At 48.6% G+C, this 20,582-nt stretch overlaps 4 protein-coding genes across 6 annotated transcripts; 2 read left to right on the forward strand and 2 right to left on the reverse strand.

Annotated features, from left to right (window-relative positions):
* Nucleotides 1–319: 319 nt before the first annotated feature.
* On the reverse strand, nt 320–2,423 carry LOC125535959 (protein IQ-DOMAIN 3-like). Its single transcript, XM_048699042.1, has 5 exons — nt 2,337–2,423; nt 1,930–2,244; nt 1,650–1,853; nt 1,361–1,480; nt 320–1,278 (listed from the first exon to the last, which is right to left on the reverse strand). Exons 1-5 carry the CDS (start codon nt 2,421–2,423, stop codon nt 442–444), a joined length of 1,563 nt encoding a protein of 520 aa, XP_048554999.1. The 3' UTR covers nt 320–441.
* A 495-nt stretch (nt 2,424–2,918) lies between these two features.
* Nucleotides 2,919–6,154, forward strand: LOC125520979. The gene is made up of 4 exons (XM_048686020.1): nt 2,919–3,113; nt 3,211–3,508; nt 3,626–5,179; nt 5,377–6,154. The coding sequence occupies exons 2-4, from the start codon at nt 3,247–3,249 to the stop codon at nt 5,838–5,840; spliced, it is 2,280 nt and encodes a 759-aa protein (XP_048541977.1). The 5' UTR covers nt 2,919–3,113; nt 3,211–3,246; the 3' UTR covers nt 5,841–6,154.
* A 1,200-nt stretch (nt 6,155–7,354) lies between these two features.
* On the reverse strand, nt 7,355–12,180 carry LOC125535968 (bifunctional purine biosynthesis protein PurH-like). 3 transcript variants are annotated; one of them, XM_048699066.1, is made up of 12 exons: nt 11,918–12,180; nt 11,581–11,823; nt 11,009–11,084; nt 10,587–10,683; nt 10,063–10,165; nt 9,828–9,958; nt 9,421–9,598; nt 9,166–9,323; nt 8,702–8,911; nt 8,202–8,549; nt 7,870–7,996; nt 7,355–7,787 (listed from the first exon to the last, which is right to left on the reverse strand). In XM_048699066.1, exons 2-12 carry the CDS (start codon nt 11,771–11,773, stop codon nt 7,636–7,638), a joined length of 1,773 nt encoding a protein of 590 aa, XP_048555023.1. In that variant the 5' UTR covers nt 11,774–11,823; nt 11,918–12,180; the 3' UTR covers nt 7,355–7,635. The 3 variants fall into 3 exon arrangements, with proteins under 3 accessions (XP_048555023.1, XP_048555017.1, XP_048555010.1); XM_048699060.1 differs by having other exon boundaries at nt 9,424–9,598; nt 11,569–11,823; XM_048699053.1 differs by having other exon boundaries at nt 11,569–11,823.
* A 3,064-nt stretch (nt 12,181–15,244) lies between these two features.
* On the forward strand, nt 15,245–19,868 carry LOC125520987 (PWWP domain-containing protein 3-like). Its single transcript, XM_048686028.1, has 4 exons — nt 15,245–15,412; nt 15,554–16,032; nt 16,130–18,106; nt 18,202–19,868. Exons 2-4 carry the CDS (start codon nt 15,600–15,602, stop codon nt 19,389–19,391), a joined length of 3,600 nt encoding a protein of 1,199 aa, XP_048541985.1. The 5' UTR covers nt 15,245–15,412; nt 15,554–15,599; the 3' UTR covers nt 19,392–19,868.
* The last annotated feature ends 714 nt before the right edge of the window (nt 19,869–20,582 follow it).

Here is a 20,582-nt window from a genome sequence, read left to right on the forward strand (position 1 = left end):
ATGCCACCTCAAAACATGTTTCAACGTTGCACTTTTGTTGGTACAATGAAACATTACAATAACTATCCATTGAGAGAAAATATGGCGAAATATAGTAGTAGTATAATAATATGCTTCGATTAATCAAGAAAACTCGGCACCAACGTCTAATGCGGACAGCGGATCCATGCACGTTTGGTACAAAATCCACTCACGAGCTTGCATTTAAAATCATCATCTAAAAAATCATGCATTTTAAATAATACATTCACAAAGGTGGAAAGAGTCTTTAGACCAGCGTTAGCCAACTCAAGAAGATAAATTTGTACCGCGCTAATTTACAAATTCAAAAACAAAAATGACCAAAAATGCTAGATTACAAATTCGAAACTAGGCAACAAAAATAAGAAAACCTCATACAGTTATCGTGCTGCCACTGTGGATATACGCAAGCCCAGCGAGCTAGAGCCTGGGGCTGGGAGGCCGCTTCGTCCTGATCTCCGGCTTCGCCTTGCCCGGCGTGCTCGGCGTCCTTGGCGTCCTCGGCGACGACACCCCTTGTTTCTCCGGGAACTCCGGCGACGGGCGCCTCTTCATCGACGGCGAGGACACGAGAGGCACCCTTTCGGGGAGCTCGGCCTTGTCAGCCGCCGCGGGGCTCGCGCACCGGGCCTTGGCCTTCACGGACTTGGTCGCCTGCATGTAGCTGGGCGTCACCGGCGCGTCGCCCGTCTCGCCTGCGTCCACCTCTCTCGTTCCCAGGCTCAGCTTCCTCGGCTGCTCCCCCGACCGCAAGCTCGTCGTCCGCCGCAGCGAGGTCTCCTTCTCGTCGCCACCGCCGCCACTGCTTGCCCCCACGTGCTCCTGGCTGCTCCGCGGGCGTTCCGATAGCGTGCTTCCCGACTTGTTGAACGGGCTACCCCTCGGGCTCGGAGCCCGCCGGGGCGACGCGATCGTCTTTCCCGGCACCGAGGGTGACCGCGGCTGCGTCGGGGTCGACGGCGACGACCGGCCGGCCGGCCGAGCGGACCTGCCCGTCGGCGTGGTGGGAATATGAACCGAGATGGACACCCTCGGGCTGGCGGCCCGGCCGACGCTCTTGGCCGGAGCAGCGCGGTCCTTGACGTCCGGCGGCGCGGTCTGGCTCTCCCACGGCCTGGACGCCGCCAGACAGCGCTCCGCCCAGCTCCAGCCCCAGTTGGGGCAGCCGGGGTCCATGAACGTCGGAGGGTGCGACAGCGTGGGTGTCACTCTCCCTCTCCCAGAGGAAGATGAAGAAGAGGGGCTCTTGTTCCTCCACTGCGCCAGACAGAGTGAGTTCAGCAGAGGACATGAACACGTCGAGCGACAGTGCCATCCACAACGTAGACCCGATGGCTACCTGGTGAGAGAAAGCGTATGACAGGGCCTTCTGCCGCCTCGACGCAGCCTCCTGCTTCGTCGCGAGCGTGGCCTCGATCTGCTCCTTGGACTGGTGAGTGTGATCCCAGACTTCACCAGTCTGCGCTCAATAATGTCAGCAGCACACCGGTCAGGTTCAGCTAGCATACCGGAGAATTTTCAGACATCGATCGATCGATCGGCAAGTCGTGATCGTCGTACCATATGAACAAGAATCGTTACGAACTAGTACGATAGATGATCGGAGCAGATGAGATGATGCTTCGCACCTTGGTTTTGTCAGGCCCTTGCTTGGGCTGGACCTGACTCTTGAGAGCCTTGTCCTTGTTGACCCTCCTGGCGTATATCTGGGTCTGAACCCTCGTCATCATCTGCATGCTGTACAGCGCATCCTCCGTCTGGCGCTTCACGGCGACCCCCTCCAGCAGCGACATCAGCCGAGCCTGTGCTCTCGCCTTGTACCCCTTCCTTACCTGAACGTGAATAAAATGTTCCCAAGTTTTCAACATGTTAGACATATGCTAGATCGAAATGTGATCATGCAATTACCAGGTAGCCCCTGCAAGCCGTCTGAATCCTGACGGCGGCAAGCTCCTCCCTTGACCGCGCGGGCGCTCTTGGCGTGACGACGGCCGTAGCCTCTGCCGGCTGCTGCGCCACCGGTGCGGCGAGCGCTGCGACTTGGAACCCACCATTGTTCTGCTCGCTCGTCGTTCCGGTGGATTTGGCCTCCGCAGCATCCTGCTGATCGGGCTGCGGAGGAGGCTGCTGATGCGCCGCGGAGGAAGAAGAAGTGGACGTGCTGGACTTGCCGAACTGCCATAGCTTCTTGAAGCTCGATTTGCTCGTCGGTCTCTCGGCCGGCTTCTTGGATCGAGAACATCGATCGATGCGGATCGGTCATTTGCGTCGACTGGAATTCGATGAAGACGGGAGAATTGCACGGTTTCAGTTACCTGCTTGTCTTCCTTCTCGTCGCGATCAGGTTCCGACGGGCTCAGGATCCTGTGCACGGCGTCGAACCACCTCACCTTCTTCCCCATTGCCCCCTCTGCGTTCTTCACCTATCGATGAGATGACAAGATGCAAAAATCATCAAGAACAAGTGGAAATCGAATGATGTTTACGGCAGCAAAGCTAGCATCATTCCAATCTACATTGCCACAGATCAAGCAAAACAAAAATGTCAACACAAGAGAAAGAGATCACCTTCTTCTGTCTTCTGCCGGCTCGCCTTCTATGCCGTCGATAGCGCCGGAGTCGGACACGTCCGCCTGCAACCTCGTCAACGACGGCGAACCGCCTTGACGCACGTCCACTCCCCGTCAGGCCGTCGCGGACCCACTGGCTGGCTGGCGTCTGTTCCTGTCCCTACATTTCAGTCCCACCGCGCCTCACGCTCCGCCGTGATAAACGCGCACACGCCCCACGGCCCAGTTAAGCAAAACCAGCCCACGAACCAACCTCACGGCCCACCCCTCGGCAGGCCCGTTAGTCCAGCCCATATAGCCCGGCCTTTCGGCCACTTCCCACCCCGTCTCCTCCTCCCAATCGGTCCCTACCCGAGCTCGCCGATATCACCACCCAAATCGCCCGCGCGCGCGCAGCCTCAGAGGCCGAAGCCACCCGGAGGCCAAACCCTAGAGCCTCCGTCTCCGCCCGCCCGGCCGACGCGCAGGAGCTCGCGCTCGCTCCCTCCCCCGGCCCCCCGCTCCCGCCGGCCGGTGCCTGAGGTACCTCGCCCTCCCCTCCCGCGGCGGCGAGATCGATTGGGGATTTCGAGGCTTTAATTAATGTGCGCCAACTGACATCTCCGCCCCAATTCCACAGATTCGAGTAGGTGGCGCCGGCGGTTGGTTCGCCGCGATGATCTGGCTTTCGGGGGTGGAGGGAGGGGTGAACCCGGAGGGGCGGGACGAGCTGCCGCCGGTGGATGCCGCCACGGACGGGGAGGCGATGGCGCAGGGGAGTTTCGGCGAGGCAGATTTTGACGCCATGATGGCGGAATCTGGTGGGTTGCAGGGCGAGGAGGAGGAGGAGGGGAGTAGCCTGGCGCAGACACAGAATATTGCCGCCGACACGGCGGAGATTTCTGATCCTGCCGTACCTCCACACGATGCTGAAGCCGGTAAGCATACTCTGACACCAGACTCTGGTTAGCTTGATCTACTGCGTGTTGGTTCCGCGCCCTTCATCCTTCGACTTGTATGTCATCACTGACTAATCAGTTTTTGTGATCTTGCAGGATCGAACGAAGATGGTCAGCGTGTTAGATACCGTCTTCCTCCCCTTGATAAAGATGGGTTTCGAGTTTCTGATCTTGTCTGGGCTAAATTGCAAGGTCGTCCCTGGTGGCCTGGTGCAATTTTTGATCCTTCGGATGCATCTGAGCTGGCATTGAAGCATCAGAAAGAGGGCCACCATCTGGTAGCATTTTTTGGTGACGGCTCTTTTGCGTGGTGTCTGGAATCCCAGTTGAAGCCTTTCATGGACAACTGTCTAGAGATGGAGAAACAAGGCAATTCTGATGCCTTCACCAATGCAGTTAATTATGCGCTTCAAGAACTCTCAACGCGGATATTGACGGCCGCGAGTTGCTCTTGTCTCCCAGAATACCTCTCTGAGAATGGCATGTGTTATCTGCGTGGGAATTCTGGGCTCAAGGCTGGAGTTGCTTGCTCTAAGGTTAGCCAGGCTGAGATATTGCAATATTTCAGTCCAGAACACCTTCTTCATTATATGAAGTCGCTGGCTCTGTCCCCTTGCCAAGGAGGTGTTCTGCAGGATTTAGTGATTGCTTGCTCTCAACTTATGTCTTTCTATCGGTCTAAGGGATACGGTGAAATTGCATCATTTCAATCTGGCAGTGCATGGGCAGAGGATGGCATCGACACAACTGTTACCAATGAAGTGCAGCCTAGTGTGAAGCCCAAAAGAGGTAGGGGAAGACCTCGTAAGCGAAAGCCTGACGATGACATAGAGTTGACAGAGGGAAGGCCCATTGTGAAGCCTCAGAATGAACCGATAGTTCATAACAACATTGGTGAAACAGAGTGTGGTGAAGTTGACATCTCTGTGAAGAAGCCGGCAAAAAGAAGGCGTGTGCAGAGGCGCCATGGTGTGGACACCAAGGACTTATTATCTGGGATGGCAGCTTCTACTGAAATGAGCATGATTGGAAAAACTGAAGGGGACAGGAGTGAAGAGTGGAAATTTTTGCCTTGCCCTAAGGAAGAAACAACGGACCATATGCAGGACGCCTACTGGTCTGGACTGAGTTTACATACTGTCTCGACTCATAGCCTCAAAGGGGCAAGTGGAAAAACAAGGCCGATACGTAGGCGGAGACAGACGCGACGAACATGTGCACCTTCATCAGATCGTTCTTCCCCTGTATGTGATATGCAGCCTGAAACGTTGGGTGTTAACAGAAAGGTAGAAGTGATAAAAAGATCAATTATCCACGTTGACGAGAAGATGGTCCACGATGTAAACCCCACTGCACTTGTTTTGTGCTTTGGCAAGTCAATTGCTCTTCCTTCAGAAATGGATTTTATTAGGATGTTCAGTCGCTATGGACCACTAAAAGAAACCGAGACTGAAGTGCACAAGAACACAAATACTGCTAAAGTTGTCTTCAGGAAACGTGTCGATGCTGAAAGGGCTTTCAGTGTTGCTGGCAACTTTGGCTCTTTTGGACCTTCACTTCGAAGTTTTCGTCTTGCGAATATGCCATTTTCTCTAAGAACGACTGAATTGAATTATCCCAAGTTACGCCCTGAAGGCATGGAGACTCCTGGTAAACATTTCTTTCTCTTAAATTTGTACTCCCTCCGTTCGGAATTACTTGTCTCGGAAATGGATGTATCTAGAACTAAAATACGTCTAGATACATTCATTTCTGCGACAAGTAATTCCGAACGGAAGGAGTAAAATCCAGTGAGCTAATATGCTTAGTTGCTTACAGTACCTTTTGTATGTGTTTTCTTATTATAGCTTGTAGGGTGTCTGGAGTTGCACTGGATTCTGCGCAAATTGACATCGTCGACAAAGCTGACAAAGGTGAAACTGTAAGGAATCCATCAGTTGAACACACTGAGATGGTCAAGCTTGCAGGACAAGATGAAGGCAATACCGAGCGTGCTTTACATGCCGGAGGCAGAAATGAAGAGTCACCTGATGTTCTCTCAGATACCATGCAAACTGGAATTGTAGATGACACCCTAAAACACAAACTTGTGTGTGTACATGGTGTTGTCGAGGCCTCGGAAGATACCATGGAAGTTGATAATACGGATGAGTCTCGAGAAGAAACTAGCATGCCTAAGGACCTGAGAGCTCAAGCTTTTACTCGATATGTACCAAAACAGTCTGTGGGGGATGAGTACACGCTCCAGGGAATCGAGGGGTCAACAGTTGAAATGCCTGTTGGGGAGGCTAGAAAATTTAGCTGCTGCTGAACCATTAGCTGAGGAAACCGCGGAAGGTGCGATTGCAGCCAAACCAGCGGATTATAGGAAACTAAAGAAGCTGACAAGACTCTGGGCGGCGGCCCAACTGTTGCATTTGATGGACAAGTGGGTACCGAACCAGCTTATATTGAACTGTGTTGACATTCATGTCGTCTAGTCAATGTCAATGTGTTCTCTCATCTGTATGATGCGTTCTGTATAGAGAATAGTGGTAGACTCTTATAGTACCATACTGTCATTTTTGTGGCAACAACAGCATTGACACCTTCGTGTTCATTTGTATAAATTTCATCTAGATCTAAGTGTCTAGCGTGCACAACTGATTACTCGAACATCATATGGAAACCATGATTTTAACTGATGTTTCTCTTGTCATTTGACTGCCATGTAGTGTTTACCCATCACCAAGATAGTGAAAAATGATCATGAATTTCTGCCTGGTGAGAGAATAGGAAATACAATATATATTGTTTGCTTCTGTTTGTTTATTGTTTAGAGGTATGAGTTGCATCTCAAACGGAGTGGACTCGGAATTCTCATCCGTCTATTCTAAATTCTTTGGGTGCAATTGTTCCTCCAATAGTAGTGAGAACACCATTGTGATCGGTTATTGGTAATAAAATTATATAATTGTTTTTAGGCGGGAAGAGATTAAGGGAAAAAACAGTAATAAAGGCATATCCAACTTTTGTAAGAAAAAAACCTTGGTGAAACCTCACTCTCTCGACCTCTCGGCACCATTGCCTCCTCCCCTTCCTCTCCCGGCCCTCTACCCACCCCTCCGCCATGGTCGGATCCGGCAGCGAGTCCGACATTGACTGGACGGCGCTCGCCAGGGAGGGCTCGAGCTCGTCCGCGTCGGACGAGGAGTTCACGCTCAACATTGCCCTCCGCCGCTCGCAGATGGACAGGGGCGGGAGCTCCTCCTCGATGGCGTCGCCGGGGGCTCGGGTGGGCAGCTGCAGCTCCGTGCTGGCCCCGGTCAGGTGGCAGGGGCGCAGGGCGACCGGTATGGCGCCCAGGACCTGCTCCTCCAGGCCGGCGCTGGGTGCTCGTGGCCGCACCGCCGAGCCCGCTGCCGGAGTCCGAGAAGCTAACATAGCCAAATGGTCTAGACAAACAGCATGCGATACAACTCTTTGGGAGGCTGTCAGCATGCAAGTTGCACAAATTCAGCACCAGCGATGTGGACACTGCTCAAGTTGTAAACAAACAACAACAAGCAGGACATTGTACAGTTGCAAATGCACCTCAAGTAGATTGAGGTCTCATTCTGCTTCGCGGTGCTCCTCTCTGTAGAATGCTTCTATATTTCAACATATGCATCTGAATTCCAGAAGGACAAAAACGATCAAATCTTCTTTCTCCGGAAGCTACACTCAGGCAGCCTCATCTGACACCCTTTAACCATCCACAGAATTATCATATTTCTACAAACCAGCATCTGAAGGTCGCTGGTGATCACAAATCTTCAAGCAGAGATCACGTGCTGGCATCTGATAAGGTCAGAATGGCCTCACAAGTTTGATTCATGTCGAGGTCTGAATACAAACACAGTTTCTGCTTAGTTGGCCCTGGTTTTCTGACCTTAGTTATTACCCACTCTCTGTTGGCTCAGCAATGTGATACAACATAGCAAAACGATTTCTCCCCTGTCATACAATTATTCCTAGTTGGACGCAAACCCACCTGCGTCCGCCTTATTGCGAAAAATATCCGCGAGTTTCCACGGCGGACGGACCGACAGTAGAGCGGCGATGACCTTCAGCACTCAAAGTTAGGCTTAGTGCCTGAAGTGGCGGACGCCGGTGAAGAGGAGGGAGACGCCATACTTGTTGCAGCAGTCGACGGCGTCCTTGTCCCTCATGCTGCCACCGGGCTGCGCAATCGTTCCGATGCCGTTCTCGCACGCCTCCTCCACGGCGTCCTTCCAGGCTGCAGTTTCACTCACACAAGTCAGTTTAACAGCCTGTAAGATCTCACTTGGTCGAATCGAATGGGGTTGTTTTGTTCTCACCGAATGGGAAGAAGGCGTCGCTGGCCAGAGCGGCTCCCTTGGCAGCTTCCCCTGCTTTCCTGAAGGCGATCCTCAGGCTGTCCACCCTGTTTGGCTGCCCGCTTCCCATGCCCAGCATGCAATTGTCCTGCACTCACAAGAGGATCAGTCAAGTCAATTCACTCAGCAAAACCATTCACCGAACCAAACTTGGCAGGTCAGTGATTTGTGAGTTGTGGAATACAAACACTGACAGCAGCAGGTGTATTTTTTTTGCTTGCGACAGTTGTGTTGCAAACTGAAATTTACTCAGCCCTATTTTTTCCTTGGCACACTGAGAAATGCAGACTAACCTTGGCAATCACAATGGCATTGCTCTTCACGTGCTTCACACAGAGCCAGGCAAACTTGGCATCCGAGAGCTCGCTGTCTGTCGGAGCTCTCTCAGAACCTGTCGTGAAGGTGATGTCTTCTGGGGCTAGATCGTCCGACTCTTGAGCTAGCCAACCACCACTGACCTGCCTGAGCGACAACATGTTTTTCCCACTTCTCTTCGCCTCAAGGATCCTCAGCGTCTTCGATTTCCTTTTGAGGACCTCGAGGCCCTTCTCTGTGTATCCTGGTGCCACCACGATCTCATAGAACATCCGTGTCTCGCCATCTGTAGGACTTCTAAACTCACGGATCTCCTTTGCAAGATCCTACACAAGGTAGATTTATTAGTTGCCCCTCTCGCAATTCACGACTAATTGGGAATTTTCAAATGAGCATGCAGGAACATATCATGGGCAGAGCAACACAACTACAAAAATGTTAGAGCTTGCGAAACATAAGATCAGAGTCTAGTGCATACCTCGTCAATTGTGGTGTTGAATGCAACGATTCCCCCAAATGCACTCACAGGATCTGCCTTTACAGCTAATCTATATGCCTCAAGAACATCCTGGCGGGATGCAACGCCACACGGATTGGTGTGCTTAACCACAACACAAGTAGGGTTCTCAAACTCTGACACACAATTCCATGCAGCATCAGCATCCAAGTAGTTGTTATAGGACATTTCCTGCAAAGAGCAAGGATGCCAGTTATGAAAACCCCTAAAGAAGCATCGCTGAACTTTTCAACAGCATGAGTTCACAAGGAGCAGGAATATCCAGAAACAAGTTGTATGTGTACCGAACAAACTAAATACTAAATTTGAGAGACATGGAATTCGTGGCACCATCTCAGAAGAGATTGATCTTTGAATATTTTTGAATAATTTTTGGGCCACTTACTTGGAGCACGAACTGGAAAATAAATGCATGATGTCCTAACCTTTCCATGGTGCTGAACTGCTGTTGCAATACCACCGGCATTGACTAGAGAAAGACTCCTGTCACCGTAAAATGCTGCCTTTTGATGAGGATTTTCACCATACCGAAGTGTAGACTTCATCGAGAGGGGAACAGTAAAACTTGGGGGAAATGTATCTCCTACATACATACGACCATGACAATGTGATATCCAATAAAAATAGCAGATGAAACTATCAGATAGGTATTGGACCATTCACCAAAAGAATGATCATACCACTGTTCGTTTGCTTCCACAACCACTCTGAGACAGCTGAATCGTAAGAAGCAACATGCTGGAAAGCTTTCCATGCTAGCATCTTGCGGAACTGCGGGTCCGCTTGCTTTTCTTGTAGATATTTCAATAGAGCAGGGTAATCATGATGATCCACAACAACAAGAACATCCTTATGATTCTGTCAGGTTAACAAAGATATCAATATTAAGCCGTACATCAGTTGTACAGAACTATTACATTGACCCCACGAGTATAAATGAACATAAAACAGTTTTTCAATAAACAGCAAGCAGACACTACCTCCGTCCCAAATTATAAGACGTTTTAAGGCTATTTTAGCCTACCAAAACATCTTATAACTTCAACCAACCTCTAAGTATGTACTTTCAAATGATAAACACAGTTACCTTCGCTGCAGCCCGGATCAATGTAGGCCCACCAATATCAATATTTTCAATGCCATCCTCAAAAGAAATTGCACCAGAGGTGACCTTATCATAGAATGGATACAAATTCACTACAACCACATCAAATGTCCCTGTGCCCAAACAAATGTCCTAGTTAAATGACAATGTAAGACAAGATTTTTCTTTAATGGCATGAACGGCCAACTAATATAAGATTAAAAAAATGGACTCTCACCGATGCCATGCTCATTCAATGCTTTAAGATGATGCTCCTGGTCTCTTCGTGCAAGAATACCACCATGTATACTGGGGTGCAATGTTTTTACCCTTCCATCAAGCTGCAATCACAAAACAGAAATGTAAATGGAGATGAAAAGAAAAATATATACTCAATATCCTCTAAATGACTAGCCAGAGGCAAAGCAGAAGGTAGGCTAAAGTGGGATGACAAGAGAAAAATAATTTGGTTGTATGTCGATTATTCAACAATTATTGTGAGGATTCAAGAGACTTCAAAGAGAAGAGATCTGGAAATAAAGAATGATGATTATATCAGACCCACATGCACCTTTTACACAAATGGACATCACACTTGCCAACTATATCAACTATAGCGTGCTACAGAAACATTTCATTAAATGAAATTTTACAGCACTTGCAACAAATTTGATTCAGGAACTACTTTATTGACTATGGTAAATCATGCCTGGATAAAACCATTTCAAGAAAGCAGCAGCTAAACAATAAATTAAGCTATACCATTTCAGGAAAATGTGTAATCTGTTCAACTTTTGTAACATTCACTCCAGCTGCTTCCAGGCTTGACGCTGTACCGCCAGTGGAGATGATAGAAAACCTACAGGCGCAAAAAAATCTTCGTAAGACCCTACATAACTAGAACGGAGAAAAAAAATAGCATTGGTAAATCTAAGCTGGAGAATGCTTCTTCCTGTACAATATTAAGCTTCATAAATATTAACACTAACCCTCGCACCAACAGTCAGCCTATAAAAGCATGCAGCCAGGAGAGATTAACTTGCTAACGAGAAGGCTACTGTGAGCAATGCATAATTTGGGAAAGACAATATATATGATAAATCAGCACTACCTGAAGTAGGCATTGATGTACGACATAATTCTCCATGGTGATGCATGGGGATCCCACAGCACGAAAGAGTTACCCCAAGCTCTGAAGACCGTTTCCAAGACTGGCCAAGTCTGTTTTATCCGACAGTGATATGAGTGCTTGCTTCACTCCTGTTGATGTAGGAACTTGTCATTAGTTCATTGCTTCAAGCATTTCTATATGTTATGCACGAGAAAAAGTTAAATGAAGAGAATATACGGCTCTTAGGACCCATGTTACTTGAATACTTAAACACATGAGTTCTAACAAGATTAATCGATTAGCACATAACAACAGATGATTTCCGGATAGAACTAAACAACCAATACAAAACGTTCTCAAGAATTAGACCAAGTGGCTGGTTGCAAGTACTCCCTCCGTCCCATAATATAAGAGCGTTTTTTACACTAGTCTACTGTCATATCAAAACGCAGGCAGGAAGGAGAATCAAGTGATGGATTATTGGCATATATATTCATTCATCAGTTCAACAACCTATTTTACATTGAAACCGCTGGTAGGAGGAATAAGCTACTACGAATCTGATAAGTAGTAATATCCAATGTGACTATTCCAAATTCCTACTGATAATCATATCAAAGCCAATCCCATCACCTCCCTGCGCACCTGCGCGTGCTTCGTCATGGTCGGGGGTGGGGGCCCCAACCATGGTGGAGCTCAGCCGCGGCGCAACCCGGCTCATTGTATATTGACTCGTCGCGCGAGCCCAGAGCAGGCGACGGCTGTGGAGGCCGAGTGCTGGACGACGGGAGAGGGACGTGGCAGGTCCGCCGGCTACTGAGATGGCGGCGCAAACCATGCGCGCTGGTGGCTGGCGGCGCGGAAGGCGGGACAGGAGGACTGGGCGGCCTGGGGAGAAGGAGGCACGGTCAGTGATAACTGAAAACCGGATTCTTCTGCACTAAAAAACGGTAAACTGATATAGTCAACTAAAAAGACATACTTGGCCGGTCGCTGCCGAGCTGCTGTCGGGCCTCGGGGTCGGCTGGCGCCGCCGGCGGAGACGAGGGGAAGGAACGGACGAGGAGTGGGCAGCGGACGAGGAGGGTCAGCACCGACGGCGGCACGCTAGCGAGGCCTGGTGGTGCGGAGCGGAGGCGTCGCGGTGAGCCGGCGAGTAGGGGTCCCTCTGCCGGCCGTCGCTCAGCTGTGGCCCTAGCGCTGGCGGCGTGCGGGGGTGGCGGGCTGGCGGCGGGCGGTTCGGCTGTTGGTGGCCGGAGGCATCGCACAACAGGCCTTGGCCCACGACTATTAATGGGCCTACACCCTATACGCTAGTTTTCCTCAAATTTTCGGTAACTTTTTTTTAAACATGCGCTCATATATACACGTAAACACTCACCGCTATAAGCACGCGCACGCACATCCTATCTCTATGAGCACCTTTGAGAGACTGGGCCCGCATATCATTTTAAAATTTTTGAAGTCGCCTTAGGCGCCTCATCGTCGACGGGAACGTCCCCTCTCACTGAAAGTGCATCGTCGAAAATCCTAAAATAAATCCAAGAATAGTGCAAATACCATGGCTTGAATCCCGATGGGCTAGGGATATCACTGTACCTCTAACCATCCAACCACATGTTGGTTCGCAAATTTTCAATAGCTGGAACTTTCTCTTAACACGGGGCAATTGTAGTTGCTCATATATGTGCACATGTTTCTAAAAAAACATACACGCTCTATGAATGCACATACACAGACCCTACCTCTAAGAGCACCTATACGGAACAATCGTAGATGCTTACATCCACGCACATGTTTAACAAGAATACGCACGTAAACTCATCCATATGAATGCACATACGCGGTTCACTAGGAAATTGAGCCGACATCACATCTTAAGATTGATGAACTGGACTTTCAGCTGCCAATTGAAAACCTCATAATTACATTTAGGGACAAAGATGTCGGGATGGTAATTTCATACCATTTTATTGTTTTATTTCGTAGTCAAGCACGAGAGGCAATAATAGAATAGGTCGTGAAATGAGTTCAATTGGTTAGGTTTCTTGTGGAACCAACTCACCAGGCTTTAAGTCCTAAACTTGGCAGTAATGCTCGTATTTTTTTAGATTATTTCAGTCTTTTCAGCGATGTTCGTTAAGTAAAAGAAGATGTTTTCGTCGACTACGAGACGCCTGCAATAACTTTGTCAATCTCAAGATGTGATGTGGGCTTAGTATTTTGGAAGTACTCATAAGGGAAGGGTGTGCACATATGCATATATGTGGGCATCTGCAATTGCGCTGTGTTAAAACAACAATATGGTAGCCTAAAAAAACACTCCTCATCTAATTTATTAGATATACTTGGTGGGTCCTAACAATGTTTCAATTTCTGGAAAAAATGCATGTTTCACAATTGTTTCAAAAAGATTTCGATGTTGGTTTCTTGTTAGTTTCATTCAAATTTGTTCAATTCTCTTGGGGGCATTTCAAAAAAGACATTTAATGGATTCTTTGCCACATTTTTGTGAAATGTTTTTTTTATTTTCATCAATATTCTCTACTTAAAAATGTTTATATACATTTATGAAAATTCACACATATTTCAATCGTCGAGTCATACAAACAATTTCAAGAACTATTCACATATATTTCACACAATTTTTATGTACTTTAGTCATAATCAATTATAGTTTGCATACATGCACCCAGTATATCAAAAATTGGTAATATTTAATACAAATTTGAAAAGATTGAGTACGGATTTTTGTAAACAATGAAATGTCGGTACCTGTTTGAAATATTCTGAATTTGACCAGATATGATGGAAATAATTGAAAAATATCTACAAATGACCAAAATAATTGTTTGACTACTTAAATCGAATTTTTGTAACTTCTTTTGAAACAACAAAATGTCACTAATAAAAACATTAAAAATAGTCCATTTGAAACTTTGATATATGTCACTCGCAAAAAAAAAAACTTTCATACTTGTCATTAGAAAGGCTGAGTTGTACCTTAGTGGCTTAGCCTCGTTTTGCATAGTCGATTCGAAGGCAAAAAATAGTGCATACAAAAGGCGTGTCACTGGCCCGACAGACAGGGCACATTTTTGTTCTCCAAACCCTACAGCCTTGGAGTGTGCAGGCCGTTGCCATGGCGGCGGGTCGTTCTTCACGATGGTCGCACGCCACAACCCAAAAAGAGACCCGCATGTGCATCAGTGTTTGTGCCCGGACCAACATCACGAGGGGAGTAAATTGAAAAAAAACACCACAGGTGGGGACTCTAATTTAAAAAACCATCACCTTTTTGTTTAAACGTCGTCATTGTGTTGGCAGTTTTCATAAAAACATTGATCGCTCAGACAAACACTTGCTGTCTCTAAAGCTGATAGATAGGTCCCACTATAAACGATGATGTGGCAACCAAAACTAACAACATTTGACTGGAGTTTGGTTGATTGACGAAATATACATGGGCTCGCATGCCATTATGATCACTCTCCTCTCATAAAAAAATGCATCTTCCTCCATCTGCATTTCTCTTATACATTCCATCAAACAGTTTTTTTGCAGTACCCAACGAGCATCTCCGGGCATTATGGGCGCGTGGGGGCTACGCGTACGGGGAGGACGACCAAAGCCCCCTTCCAATCCCATAGGATTCTCCACCCCATTTCCCCTTTCATACAACGAGAATCGAGAATGCCAAGACCCTTCCCTCCCCCCACCCATTCCTTGGGTTTGCATATACATATGTGCTCATTTAACGTGTGGTACTTTTGGCGGCCATTGACGCCCTTCCTGGAGAAGCGCGAGTCCTTTGTCAAAGGAGCCATAAATCCCCTCGGGACGACACCCCCATCATAAACATGGGCAACTAAATTAGACATGGGTTAATCATCATAGTTTCTTACTTCCCTCGGAGGTAAACTTGCGGTGTAAAGGCTTCGCCTTAACCTTGACCCGTGCCTTTGGTGCCGAGGTTCGTCTAAATACGTCAAATAATATGAGAGCTGCTCAAATTCTTCGCCAAGAATTTGTCTAGCATAGCTCAAATGCTCGATACAAAGTCAAAAAATGGTGCTGGGCCATATGGCACTTTGCCTCTTTTATTTTAAGATTTTTTAAAACGCAGAAGGCCTGGAAGGCCCAATATGAACGCGGGCCGGCCGATCACACCGGCCGTGCCTTGCCAGGCCTTTTCACTGGCAGGCCGCGCCGCGCCGGCCCACAAGAAACAACTGTTTTCCATTTAGCCGCTCGCCCAACAACTCTGTTTCCCCCACCCATCATCCCCCGGCGGCCCTTTCGACCCCGAGCGCAGTGACGCACACGCTGCTGCTGGAGCACGCGACCAGCTCGCTAGGGCGCAGCGCACACTCCCTCCCCCTCCCCCGCCTCCTCCTCCGCCTCCGCCTCCCTCCCCCCCTCCCCCGCCTCCGACCCCGACCCCCCGCCGGCTGCACCGCGCCCCCGCGCGCGCCAGGTAAATTCCCGAGCCCCCGTCGCCGATCCGCCTGGAAACTAGGGTTTCCCCCCGCCCGCGGCTCTCCAGATCGAGAGCGGGCGGGGAATTTCCGAGCTCCGTGGCTGATCTCTTCTCTCCTCTGCGCCGCAAATCCTCCAGGTTCCCCCGCCCCGGCGCCCTTGCTCGGCAGGGTGATTTTGCTCCGATGGGCTCGAGCCCCGCGGCCGTCGCGTCCCCGGATCCGGGGGCGGACGCCGGCCCCAAGCAGGATTCTGGTGCCGTGGGGCCGGCGGGAGACTCCGATGTGACCATGGCGGAGGCCTCCGAGGAGGTGGCTGCTGCCGCTGAGGTCAAGGATGAGGGGGCTGCCCTGGCCCGGGATGCTATTCGAGGTGCGCCAGATGCCGGCCGCGAAGAGGCAGATGCGGCTGCGGCGGTTGATCCGTTGTACGCCACGGAGGCAGCTGGCATGGTTGTCACAGAAGGATGTGTCGATGGTGATTCCATCAACGGGCTTGGGCTTGGAAGCGGCAGCAGCGACATCAAGGCTGGAGCTTTGACTGGCGAGCCTGAGTGGGAGCTGGTCACAGCAGAGGATGTTGCTGGTGCTTCTGCTACATCTGAGCAAGCCGAAGCCGGTAAGGAGGCTCCGGTCACTTTTTCGTGTACTGCTTATAGTAGATGCCACCGCTTCTAGCCTGCAGCGTTGAATAATATTTTCGCACTTCGTTTCAGATTCTGGTGAACTCGGAGAATATCATGTCAACGCAACCCCTGTGGCCGGAAATGAAGGACAGGATAATGGTGTGGCACATTTCGAGGAGGAGATACAGAATGGCTTGGCAATTTCTGCTCAGTGCGCCAGATACAGCATTCCTCCTCTTGACAAAGAAGGCTTTCGAGTCTCTGATCTTGTCTGGGGTAAAGTGAAAGGTCACCCTTGGTGGCCCGGTGAGATCTTTGATCCTTCGAATGCATCTGAGCTGGCATTGAAGCACCAGAGAAAGGATAGTCATTTGGTTGCATATTTTGGTGACAACACTTTTGCATGGTGCGACGAATCCCAGTTGAAGCCTTTTGTAACAGACTATTCACAGATGGAGAAACAGAGTAGTTTGGATTCCTTTGTCGGTTCTGTCAATTATGCACTTGAAGAACTTTCAAGGCGGATTTTGTCAGGGATGAGCTGTGCTTGTCTGCCAGAAGAACTCTCTGACAGTGGAATGTCATATATGGTTGAGAATGCTGGGCTCAAGGATGGAGTTACTTGCTCAACAGTCAACCGGTCTGAGATCTTGGCATCTTTTAGTCCAGAAAGCCTTCTTCGTTATATTAGGTCGCTAGCTCTGTTCCCTGGCCAAGGTGGTGATCTCCTAGAGTTAGTGATAGCCTGTTCTCAACTTACATCTTTCTATCGATCTAAGGGATGCCCTGAACTTGCATCCTTCCAGACCGGTAGTGCATGGGTCGAGGATGATACAGATATTTCTCCCATCGAGGATGTAGTGGTTGAGGAAGTTGTCGTCAGTGAAGTGCCTCCTCCAGAGGTCAAGCCCAAAAGAGGCAGGGGGAGACCTCGTAAACACAAGCCTGAGGATAAACTGGAGTTGCCAGGGAAACAGAAGCCTGCAGTTGCAGCGGAAAGACAAATGATCAAGGACTTCGATGATAAGAAAAGAAGTCTTGACTCGTTTGAAGATTTGGATGCAAAGTCACCAACTGGTGGTTCTTTCAAGATTGGAGAGTGCATTCGGCGAGCTGCAAGCCAGCTGACCGGGCCTTCGCCCATTGCAAAGTCCCAGAATGAAAATACCGCTGAAGCAGAGAATGCAGAATTTGATGTCTCTAGTGATGATGCTGCGAATGAACTTACTGTGGAAAAGTGCGCAAAGAGGAGACGCTTGCATAGCCATCACCTTGCGGACCCCAAGGAGTTATTCTCTCAGCTTTGCTCGGTTGCCATAGAGCCAACGGATGGATACAACTTCTCGGCACTGACAATCAGTTACTTCAGTGATTTCAGGAATTACGTTGTCTCTGTTGCTACTGAAGCAAGCATTATCGAAAAAAGTACAGCAAAGAGGAGGAGAAAGAAGAGGGTTTTGCCTTCTCCTGAGCTAGAGACTACTGATCATATGCAGGACTCCTACTGGTCTGGTTTGAGTTTGCTTAATCACCCGATTCATAGCCTCAAAAGAGCTTCTACCAACACGAGGCCAAGGCGTAGGCGCAAGTCATCACATGAAACAGATTTGTCCTCTGTACAGGATCAGCAGATGGCTCCTAAGAAAGAGATACAAGTGGCTCCTAAGAAACAGATACAAGTGGCTCCTAAGAAGCAGATACAAGTGATAGAAAGATCAATTATCCATGTTGACGAAAAGATAGTCGACGAGTGGAAGCCCACTGCACTTGTTTTAAGCTTTGGCAGGTCAACTGATCTTCTCTCAGGAAATGATCTGATCAAGAAATTCGGTCGCTATGGCCCACTAAAAGAATCTGAAAGTGAAGTGCAAAAGAGCACAAATACTATTAAAATTGTGTTCAAGAAGCGTGCTGATGCTGAAAAGGCTTTCAACGCTGCTGGGAAGTATGGCACTGTTGGTCCCTCGCTTCGTAGTTTTCGTCTAGTGAATATGCCGTTTTCTCTAGGAGAGTCAGAACCGAATAAATCTGAGGCATGCCCTGGAGATCATGGCCCAAAGCTTCCTGGTAAACACTCCTATTTTTATCTTAAGAAAAAGTTACTAGTTCACAACTAAAACAATGTTGCATGCTTAAACCATGTGATGATGTCTTTTCTCTAGGTCCAAGTGAGCCCAAAGTTTCACTGGATGCTGTGAAAGATAACCAGGTCGACAAAACTGAGAAAGCTGAAGCTGTACAGCCATCATCAGGTGAACAAGTTGAGACTGTCAAGAAAGCATGCCAAGCTGAACCTGTAAAGCAATCATCAGGTGCACAAGTTGAGACCGTCCAGCAAGCATGCCAACCTGAAGCTGACGCTGTTAAGAAAGCAGGAAAAATTGCTGCTGAGCTAACTGGGCCATCTGACCAAATTGCAACAGCTGATGTAACTGAGCAAACAATGGAAAATCAAGCTCCAAAAGATGCAGTTAAAATTCCTTGTGATGTGAAGCTGGAGGATGAAGCATTGACTGAAGAATCTGTAGATCAAGTTGTAACTGAGCAAGTCAAAGTTCCATCAGATGCTGTACCCGACACTTCAAAAGTTCAACCAGAAACACCAGTCGAACACGTGGGTACAGCAGCAGAAGGGGACACTGCTCAAGACCTAACTGAAGTGTCAGTCCAAGAAGCTGGGTTGAAAAAGCAAATCGTGGAACCCAAAACTGCTGAAATAGAACCGGAACAAGTCAGCTGTCCCGAGCAAACTGTTCAAGTGGAAGATGTAATCGATGCATCAGGTGGACACACCAATGTGGACAGAAAAACTGCAGAAGAGATAACTATGACTGAAGTCGTGTTTGAGGGAGCTGTGGAGTCAGAAGCTGTAGCACCAGTTGAGGAAACTGTAGAAGATAAAGCTACTGCAGGGACACTTGGGAGGGCACCAGGGGATGAAATGGAAAACAGGGATGCTGCTGAATCACCGCGTGGGGAGGTTGGTGTAGGTGAAGCCACAGGCGATTCACCAGATGAGAGAGTTGCTGTTGAAGCACTTGCTGGTATGTCCACACAAGGTGAAACGACTGCCGAAGCAGCTGATGCTGAAATTACAACAACTGGAAAAACTGCAGAGGGTGTCGGTGTTAAAACACGAAGTAAGAAGGCTACAACAGCCAAGAAACCTGTAGAGAGTGCCACGGCTGAAGCACCAGGTAAGAAGGCTACAACAGCCAAGAAACCAGTGGAGGATGCCATGGTCGAAGCGCGGGATGAGAAAGCTGCGACAGCCAAGAAAAACGCAGAGGGTGCCATGGTCGAAGCGCCAGAGGAGAAAGCTATGACAGCCGAGGAGGACGCCATGGCATAGGCGGCTGATGGGCAGGTGGTGCAACTGAACAGAAAGGCTAGCTAGCTCACGGCGAATTCTTGTTTCTGTCGGTATCAAGGTAATCTATCTGCCCAACCGGTTCTCCCCATCAGGATGCCATGTTTTGTATAGGAAAAGGCGGGAGTCTGTCTGACCCTAGCATCGCACCGCTGTTAGGTTAGCTAAGGCTGTAGCATATATTTGGGCCCTTTCACATAAGCTTCATCAATCATCTAGGGTATTGGTGTAACCATAAAGCGGAGCTGTTGCGGAACTTCGGTTGGTGCGGCTTTTCCATCTGGTTAATTAGCATCCTGAATCAGGTAGGCAAAGCCATGTTCTTTCGTATGCACATTTTAGTGTCGGGTTGTCAGCAGCCCCGTCGGTTGAATCTGCTGGGACATCATATGATTCTTGTATGGATTGTCATTTGTAAACTGGTTGTGTTCTGGAGCTCGTTTCTCCCCTCTTTTTTTCCATCGTGACTCCTGTATTTTTCTAACAGATTCTGCTTGCGTGTTGATTTGTGGCCAACATTTTTTGCTTGTTTTGACTCGCGCCATGTTTATTCCTGATGGTTTGCTGTGCTTTTGGTTTGAGCAATGCGCTCACATACTTTCTAACGGATGTACTCGTATGATAGAATTCTAAGTAGATCAGAAAATAAGAGACAAGACGGTGAATTTAGATTGTTTTCTGTCCTTTCGGAATCTATGACTGGACTTCATGATTGTGGCCAATTGGTCAGGTTGTTGGATAGTAATGGCTGAGTTTGAAGATATGAAGGACCTCTTTGATTCATAGAATTTTCAGTAGCAATTTTGAAGGATTGAAATCCTTATGAAGTTTTCATACGTTAATCGTTTTTTTTTGTTGGTAGCGAAACCAGTTACAACATGCCTCGAAACACAAGGCACAATTGGCCTGTTGAAAACCGGGTGAAATCCGTTACACCAGACACAATTGGCCGGCCTGTCTACCCACATGCACTATCGAGAGGAAGGCCACCGTCGAGGTTGTCCGCAAGAGCTATATTCATCGCTTTTTCCTGACCAAACAACACCGACTTCGTCACATTGAAGCACCAACGAGCCACCAGGTCGCCACTGAAATAGCTGCCCAAAGCCCACGTCGGCCTATGCCAAACAACCGGCCACACTCACAAATAGCTGCCCAATTTAGCGAAGTTCG

This window comes from Triticum urartu, chromosome 1 (assembly GCF_003073215.2).
Source record: "Triticum urartu cultivar G1812 chromosome 1, Tu2.1, whole genome shotgun sequence".
In the NCBI taxonomy this organism is placed as follows: Eukaryota; Viridiplantae; Streptophyta; class Magnoliopsida; order Poales; family Poaceae; genus Triticum; species Triticum urartu.

Bases quoted from the DNA above. Each gene is read 5' to 3' on its own strand.
- LOC125535968 (XM_048699053.1), bottom strand. From the start codon at position 11,773: ATGGTTTGCGCCGCCATCTCAGTAGCCGGCGGACCTGCCACGTCCCTC. The intron at 11,085-11,568 runs GTGATGGGATTG...CTACATCAACAG, and splicing joins ACGCGCAGGTGCGCAGGGAG to GAGTGAAGCAAGCACTCATA. The intron at 9,599-9,827 runs GTAACTGTGTTT...TTAACCTGACAG, and splicing joins TGATCCGGGCTGCAGCGAAG to AATCATAAGGATGTTCTTGT.
- LOC125520979 (XM_048686020.1), top strand. From the start codon at position 3,247: ATGATCTGGCTTTCGGGGGTGGAGGGAGGGGTGAACCCGGAGGGGCGG. The intron at 3,509-3,625 runs GTAAGCATACTC...GTGATCTTGCAG, and splicing joins TCCACACGATGCTGAAGCCG to GATCGAACGAAGATGGTCAG. The intron at 5,180-5,376 runs GTAAACATTTCT...TTCTTATTATAG, and splicing joins TGAAGGCATGGAGACTCCTG to CTTGTAGGGTGTCTGGAGTT.
- LOC125535959 (XM_048699042.1), bottom strand. From the start codon at position 2,423: ATGGGGAAGAAGGTGAGGTGGTTCGACGCCGTGCACAGGATCCTGAGC. The intron at 2,245-2,336 runs GTAACTGAAACC...CGATCCAAGAAG, and splicing joins ACGAGAAGGAAGACAAGCAG to CCGGCCGAGAGACCGACGAG. The intron at 1,854-1,929 runs GTAATTGCATGA...ATTCACGTTCAG, and splicing joins CGGCTTGCAGGGGCTACCTG to GTAAGGAAGGGGTACAAGGC.
- LOC125520987 (XM_048686028.1), top strand. From the start codon at position 15,600: ATGGGCTCGAGCCCCGCGGCCGTCGCGTCCCCGGATCCGGGGGCGGAC. The intron at 16,033-16,129 runs GTAAGGAGGCTC...ACTTCGTTTCAG, and splicing joins ATCTGAGCAAGCCGAAGCCG to ATTCTGGTGAACTCGGAGAA. The intron at 18,107-18,201 runs GTAAACACTCCT...TCTTTTCTCTAG, and splicing joins TCATGGCCCAAAGCTTCCTG to GTCCAAGTGAGCCCAAAGTT.